General features: G+C 36.3%; 2 protein-coding genes across 2 annotated transcripts; both read right to left on the bottom strand.

Moving 5' to 3' along the window:
- Window positions 1-2,803: 2,803 nt before the first annotated feature.
- Window positions 2,804-3,755, bottom strand: LOC129572181 (uncharacterized). Its single transcript, XM_055452118.1, has 4 exons — window positions 3,555-3,755; window positions 3,306-3,485; window positions 3,097-3,213; window positions 2,804-2,918 (listed from the first exon to the last, which is right to left on the bottom strand). Exons 1-4 carry the CDS (start codon window positions 3,611-3,613, stop codon window positions 2,804-2,806), a joined length of 471 nt encoding a protein of 156 aa, XP_055308093.1. The 5' UTR covers window positions 3,614-3,755.
- Window positions 3,756-3,890: 135 nt separating this feature from the next.
- On the bottom strand, window positions 3,891-6,367 carry LOC129572180 (zinc finger MYND domain-containing protein 11-like). Its single transcript, XM_055452117.1, has 5 exons — window positions 6,047-6,367; window positions 5,001-5,387; window positions 4,327-4,725; window positions 3,998-4,278; window positions 3,891-3,924 (listed from the first exon to the last, which is right to left on the bottom strand). Exons 1-5 carry the CDS (start codon window positions 6,365-6,367, stop codon window positions 3,891-3,893), a joined length of 1,422 nt encoding a protein of 473 aa, XP_055308092.1.
- Window positions 6,368-8,306: the final 1,939 nt, after the last annotated feature.

Genomic DNA, 8,306 nt, shown 5'->3' with positions numbered 1-8,306 from the left:
AATGATGCAAAAGTGCTTGGTTTTTGGTCCTCTAAAACAAGCAATTGGAGTTTCTCATGTGCAGAAAAAAAAGTTGAAATTTGTTACACGGTGTACATTACTGTCCTCTTTCTTGAATGAGCTTTTTATATATATGCCGCTTTGGATTGTCATGAGTTTCCAGCGTAAGTTTCTTTGCAATTGCATCTGATTTCATTCGCATGTAAAACTCCACAATTTTTTTCACGAAATCATATCGATGTCCAGTGAGTCTTTTTGAATTGTCTGAGTTGCCTGGATGATTTTCAAAGTTGGATCCAACGAAAAGACTATCAAAACAAATTTTACGTAATATTTGCAGTGCAACAGTCTCATAAGGGATCGCCTTTCCTACATATGTTTTTAAATATGAATCGACAAATTTACAAATTTCGAACGTGCTTTTACATGGTTGCATTACGTTACTGTTCCGGGACTTGAATCGGATAAAACTGTCTTCAATCAATTCGTTTTCGATTAGTGCAGAGATGCATTGCTCGCATTTTATGATCCTATTGTAACGATTCGCACCAATTATTCTCGCTTCCAACAAGCTGGCCATGTAAGCTATTGAGTGATTGTACATATCATCGACGTATTGACAACAGTCCAAAAAATCTTGACTCAGCAAATCTTCGTCTTCAGGCCATTCATCACTCTCGCGAATATTATTGGTAGATGTTGCAGGCCGATTCGATGACACGGTCAAAATTTTGGTGCCAAAGTCAATACAGTTAGAATTTTTGGAACATACCACATCGTTATGAATCATTAATTTTCGGTATGCTGATTCAAACTGCTGGGCAGTCGGATTGTCGTTAAAACCTTGAATTGTAAATAGATATAAAATCAAATCATTAGTGAAATGTACGAAATTTTACATACGGTGTGGTGTGTACATATGAGAAACAATATTCGCATACCTCCCATGCTACGAATACATCCAAACAGACTTTCTAGCAAATCTTGAGAAAAGTGATGAGTTACAAGGACTTCAATTTTGTCGGTGCGAACGTAATCATCAAATATTTTCATAAAGTTCATCATATTGAAATAAAATCCAATGAATGGTGTATACGACGCCGATGAAAATATCGGATTTGATTCGCCTTCAACTCGAATTGATTTTAGATAGGGCATTGCATTCCTGAAAAGATTGAACGCCTCGACATGGTTGGACTTCGATAGAGGCATTTTGAACCCGTTCGCACCATCCAATTTTGTAGAGTTCATCACGTCAAAACAATCGTTTACATTTCGAATAAATTTGATCGTACCCTTGGAGTTCTTGAAACTTTCGAATTTAGTCGACATAAACTCTATCGAATCGGACACGCTGTTGCTAAGTGTTTCGGCGGCCAGTCTAACGGACATTTTTTTACTCCGCCATTCCATGTGCTCCTTGGTCAACTTGTTGCCCAAATTGTAAGAGAGTTTCTTTTGCGTTTCGTACAATAATTCGATGTACTTCCATTCGATCATCTCACCATCAGCATCAATCAGATTTCTGGAGCCAAGACAATTTCTCATCAATTTCAACATGTGGGCAGCATCAAGAAAGATATATATTTTGCGATCTCCATTCGTGGGATCGAATATATGTGCATCTTCGGTCTCGAAATTCGCTCCCATAGCTTTACACATGGCCAAATTGGTGACTAGGCCATCAAATGTGATAGATACAACAATAATACCAATATCAGCAAGGCGAATGAGAATTTCGTTCAATAACGCAGCTCTCTCTTCAACTATTAAACCATTTGTCAGAAAGTACGAAACTGGAATTTTAAATTTTTCGTTGACACCGCTGACAAGAAAAACGAGAGCGTCTTTTGCCAAAGAAAGTGAGTTCTCTTCAGTAGCTGACTTGCCTATATCGATGAATCCATCGAATTTGTTTCTGTTTGGATTCTATTGTGAGTGTTGACGAATTGCCATTTCGTCAAATATAATGCCGACGTACAGTTGCTTTCCATTTTCTTTATATTCATCGGCCTTTAATTTCAACGCTTCAAATGCCTCAGTTGTAAAACCTGGTGCCGAATTAATTGACGCGTACCATTTCCTCAGGGTACAACTTGCTGGCAAATGATTTTGAAATTTTGTTCGAACATAATTATACGCTCGAGGACTATAATAATTCAATGTCAAGCAAAACGCTCGGACTTCTTCCCAATAACTTTTCTGATCTTTACCAAAAGTCAAACAATCCAAGATTTTCTGCGTTGCAAGCTGCATTTATTTATTTAAAAAGAAAGAAACAGAAAGAGGGAAATATTCCATAAGTATATCTCGAGTACAATCAATCAAATAAACAAAAGTAAAGTAAATATAAATTGCGAATAATACAATGATAAAAAACGATATAAAATGCCAAAAGGGCCGAAAAGCGCAATTGAAGACATAATTTATATTTGGAAAATCAGCATGTTCATCTCCTAGTGGCTCTTGTGGTACTCCAGCGGAACGTTTCATGGCTTGTTTTTTGTAGTACGCCAGCTGGGTCTGTAGTTTTTTTATTTCATTGGCCTTAGAATTGCATGTTTCCTTGTATTTCAATATTTGTACATCATTTTGAAGCAGACGGGCATATTCTGTGCAGCTGATAGTAATGGTTTTGGTTTTCCTGTAGAAAAATAGAAGGTCAATTACCGATTTAAAAATGAATGAAACAACTACACCGAATAACCCTTTGTAAAACTCGGTAGAACTTACTGTTCAATTCTGCTCATTGAGTTTGCGACATTGCTCGTAGTTGGGCTGTTTGGCACCTCATTTTCTTTTACTAATAAAAAAGAATTGCTGTCTTATGACCTAGCACATTTTTTTTCTTCGCTTTAACAACAGGATCAATGACCAATGATGATGTTGCCTGGGCGTTATATCCAGATCCATCAAGACTAAAACAAATGCAATGAAAATAATATTAAATTTGGATCTGTCATGTTTGATTATGTTTCATTTTTTCACTTCACGGTTATTATCACCGAATTCTTCATTCGAATGTATACATTTATTCAAACAAATTCAATCAAATTCAACCCGAAAATCCGCACAAATCATTCACAAAACACTTACTTTTGTGTTGGATTCAAAACTGGCTGAATATCAAGTAGTGGCTCTTCGTGCAAATCCATATTAATCGATTCTGCCAGCTGTTCTTCGTAATTCATAACAATCAAAATTCCGTCAGCACTACGTATGGAAAAAAATAAACAATGAGTCACAATTAAGGTAATGTCAACAGATGTGAGCGAGAGTAATAAAATAAAATCTAACAAAATTACCTCGGGAAAATTGTTGGCACTGCACCTTTTTTCAGTGTATTTCGTTTGCGATTTTTCATTATTTCAGTCGGATTGAAATGAAGCGCGCAGACTGGATATGAAATTAGTACATCGTCGAAATCTTGATGACGTCGAATCTGTTGAATCCACTTTGCCCGTGTAGCTGGATCATGTGGAACGCTACAATGTTTTCGAAATATTCATTAAATATTCTATTTAAAATAATTTATTTTTACACATAATACTTACCAAAAAAGGGTTTGTTCGCCTTTTTTTGTTTTACAATTTAGAATCTTGCAATTGCCCATATTTCTTCGCTTTGTTCCTCGTTAAACACTGAACCATTAGCGCGGTATAAACAAATGACGCACATATTCACAACAATGAAGTTGATGCTGTCAAAGGGAGCTTCACAGAGCTGCGAAAATATGCATAGATGGCGTATGGGTAGGATTTTCAATGAAATATCGGCGATTCGAGCACCCACCGGTGAAAATTCAATTTTAACATTTGTCTGTTGAGAAATTGAGGTAGTCTATTGAGGTAGTCTCCGTTATGGTGAAATTTTCAGGTCAATATGGGACTTCAGTTGTCGCTTGGCTTCTGCTTGAGGCGTTCACTGAAAGATTTCAAGGAAATTGGTAGGAAATTAATCAGAAAGTTTGCCAAAAAAATATTGTAGGAAAACTTACTTTAGACACCCAGGACCGCAGAACATGAGACATTCTTTGCCGCAAATGATGCATGCGTTTTTGTTCCTCGCTTTTTCAGAAGCCAATTGTTCCTTTAATGTATCCACTTCTTTAAGAGCAGCATCTTTTTCGGCTTTCAATTTTTCGGAGGTCGCTACAGCATCTTGAATGTCGTTCTCCAAGTCTTTGATGTAGACTTCTATATGCTTATTTTCAGCCTCCACTTTAGCCAGACTTTCGAGAGCAGCATGTTTTTCGCCTTCCAATTTCTGATTGGTGGTCTGTATTTTTAACCAACAATCCCAAACATTCGTCAATTGTGCTTTTACTTTCTTGGTATCGTTATCGCCAACTAACGATGTTGGCGTATCACTCGAAGATGGTCTTTTTAACGAACTTTGGTTACCGCCTGGCATTTCGTTCTTTGATGCATTAACTGTTTTCGTGTGCACGACTTTTTCAATTGTGGTCGTTACGTTTTTTCCATGTTCCGCTGATTCAGTCTCAGCCAGGCCTTTATGGCTTTCATCTGTAGTCAGCTCTTCAACGATATGATCTTCTGGAACCTCTTGTCGGTGAGCATTTCCAGGACTTGTCGATGTTACATTACTTTTGATCATGAATTTAATGTGCTCCCCCAATTTATCAGGATCAAAAGGCGTGTCGTCCGCAGCAAAATTGAAGTTTCCATGTACTTTCTTCATGTTTTCGATGTACTTGTTTACTTCCTTGAAGGGTTCAAATAAATCGAGAGAAAACATTACAATTGAAACAACTAAAGTAATTAAAACAGAAATTTACCCCCATTGCCAAATCGTATAATTCAGAATGCGCTTTATAATGCTGATTTCCAGCTGGAGGATTTGCCGAATAAAGGTGGCAGTTTGACGAAGGCACACAGCCATTTGTGAAATCACCAAAAAATCGCACGTACACCTTGGATTTAAGACAAATAGAATTTCAAAGAAAAATATTCCATTGTATTTTTTTGAAATATAATTACCAGGTCTTCATCGATGTTACATTTTAACATTTTGGCTGGCCAACAACCCCAACCTTCGGCCTGTGTCCACAGTAGAAGATGTGGTGGTGTGCAAGGCATTGTGGCTGAGACGTCTGGTGATTTGTATGCATTTTCATAGCACTCATTACAGAGCAGCAGATTATTCAATTCTTGGTAAAATTGTGACACTAACCATTTGGCCGCGTTAACAATCTGTTTTTGGACGCTTGGTTTCGAGTTTGCGACCTTTGACCGTATATGGTGAGCGAACCATTCAATATCATTGCGTAAATCGACCACGCTCTTGTAATCTTTCTCGGCAATCTGTTTCATGTTGATAGAATTGACGATATTTTCTGGAAATTCAATGCCAGTGATTGGTTCAACCTAAACGAGATAAATTGATCGAGATGATTTGTCAAATCTTTATATCCATTTGATAAGCAACTAACCTCTTTTTCCGACTTGATGAAATGAATTATCATTGGAATAAAACGAACCAGCGAATCTCTGAAAATGAACAAATTGAAAATATTAAAAAAAAACATCGATGAATAATTTTAAAGCAGAAATACTTACGAATATTTGTCATCTTTTTTGCACTCACAGCAAACCCAAGTGCTTGGATCAGTCACTTTAGTGTCCGTACATTTTTTGTGAAATGATCTAGCACAATTCGAACATTTCACACTTGTTTTATTTTTTGAACACACCCAACAGAACGAATCGTGTAAATCGGTTGGTGTCGACATGGTTAATCTTGAACCATTTATTCCTTTTTATGCAACAACGATATTTTGTTTTTATCTTGTTTTATATTCAAGCAAACACATACAAATGTCACACATTGGCGGTCGTTGTGTCAAATGTCAAAATGTGCTTGTTTTCATTTTGAGTTGTTGGATGGCGCTTCGGGCGGTGTGGAAATGTCAGAATTATTTTATGTGGCACCAGCCTCCACTCGGTGCACCGGGATTTGGGCTTGCATTTCTCTCTCTATTGTCCTCTGAAATATCTTTTGATTTCATATACACGTGATAGCGAACCTTCTGTTGAAGCCTAATGATTTTGTCTGATTTCTCCTTCAAAGTTTTTTCCATGCTAGCTATCTTAACTCTTAATTTAGCCAATTCAACCATATCATTCATGAACTTTTGATATTCGGCTTTCGTGATGACTTTTGTCTCTTCATTGCATCCAGGGAAAGAAATTGTTCCAGAGAAAGTTTGGTTGAGTGTTTGATGATTAGTATTTGAGCTATTTTCATCGTGACAATAATCGAATAAACCTGGAATATCATCAAGTACGTCTGTTGAGTTCAGAATCGTTGCATCACCGCTATTATCATTTATTTTTGTGGCACGCATGTTCGAATGTTCTGTACTGCTGGATTCGGAATCGAAGCTATTGTCCTTTCGTCCTACAACCGGTTTATCTTTCGCATTATCAATTTCTACACTGCTCTGGTCATACTCTACAGGGATCGTTGTCCCACAACTATTACCATTTACTTCAATGTCACTAAAGTTGGAACATTCGGAGTTTACGTTTCCATTAGTCTGACTATTTGGAAAAATTGAAGGCACTCTTCCAGATATAACGAACTTCCTCTTTCCTCTTATTTGAATATCTTCTGGTAAAAAATGGGATTGGCACACATGATACGATTGGATTATATAATCGAATGGTTGAATCTTTTCAATAGCTTCTATCCATTTTTTTCTATTTGGATCCATTGTTGGTACCCTGAAAAGTTGATTACACGCGATTACACGTGTTTGAATTCAATGAAAAGTCTACTTAAACAAAACATAATGTGTTTTTCACTGTCGTTCACTATATTTCTTCCGATTTCTTCCGTACCTAAATAAAGAAATACCCTTCTTCAAATTTGATTTGCATCCATTTATTTTGCAATTCGTCATCGTTCGGCAATAATAATATTAAATCATGTAACTAACTAAAATACTAAAGAAATTAACTCAATTTAAATGGTTTTAGACGTTCTTAACAGATTCCAATATGATGTTTCTTGTTTCAACGTATTCAACTATAAGAAGCAATCAGAAAAAATATTTGAAATTTGCCGTGCCGTTTTTGTGTGTTTTTGACAGCGCGCAAGGAAACATGGCATTTTGAAAGCAAGTGTGAAAATTGTTCTTGATTCATCAATTTTTGATGTATTGCTAAAAGAGCACATTATTGTAAGCCGAAGCCGAAGTGTTTGGCTCTAATTCTTTACAGTTGTATATAAAACAATTGTTTTTCATTTTTGTTCTAATATGAAATATTGAAAAAAAAAATTGTAAAATACAAACAACATATTCTGATACAATAAAAGTCAGTAATCTGCAGTAATCACTATTTGAAATTTACCGAAATTTACAAAAATAATATATCGTGTTGTCGGTACGAAGAAGCATCATTGGCTAACAAAACGAATTTTGTTGTTTGAACTAAAATAGCAGTTCGATTGGCGCGCTGGAACACAAAAACGGCACGGCGAATTTCAAATATTTTTTGTAGACCGAAGTCAAAGTGTTTGGCTCTGGTTCTTTACGGTTGTACATTAAACATTAAAATGTATTAAGTATTGAAAAGAAAATTGTAAAATACAGACAACGAATTCTGATACAATAAAAGTCAGTAATTACTATTTGAAATTTACAAAAATAAATATATCGTGTAGTCGATACGGAGAAATATTGGCTAATAACGAATTTTTTGTGGTTATTCAACCGTCGTCACGTAAACTCATTTGCATACAGCGCCACTTTTGAAATATCGCATTAAACCGCATGGAAATGACATATAGAATTTTCAAACCGCCAAATTCATAACCAATACTTGAGACCCAGCTACATAACACCGAACCGCACCGAACATATCGCTAAACTACGCAGTGTAATTCAAAGTGTAATTTCGAATCGTTCCAAAGTAAGTAATTTTTCTACATCAACATTGAAAACATCAACATTTCAACGATTTTGCTCTTAATAAATCATTTTTTGTGCATTTCTTTTGTTTCAATCCATAGTAGAAATGAAAGAGTGTTTCGTGCTTATTGAACCCTTAGTAATGAAGCACACCGTCAAGCAAAAGTCACCGCCTCCTCGCCGGTTGACGCGATCTTTGATGAAGAAGGAAGGCATGAAAGGTGTGAAGACACCAAACGACTGGATGTCTACAATTAACAAGACTCCGAAGAAAACCCCAAAAGTTTCACAGACAATCAAGAAACGTGTCAGCAAATCTGCTATGAAACCAAAATCAATTTTGAAGGTTGCTGCTAAGCGGGGCCGAAGC

This window comes from Sitodiplosis mosellana, unplaced genomic scaffold, assembly GCF_009176505.1.
Source record: "Sitodiplosis mosellana isolate CC-2019 unplaced genomic scaffold, AAFC_SMos_1.0 Smas_scaffold_4354, whole genome shotgun sequence".
NCBI lineage: Eukaryota > Metazoa > Arthropoda > Insecta > Diptera > Cecidomyiidae > Sitodiplosis > Sitodiplosis mosellana.
The sequence above is the reverse complement of the archived record's forward strand: the minus strand, read 5'-3'. Positions and strand labels throughout refer to the sequence as shown.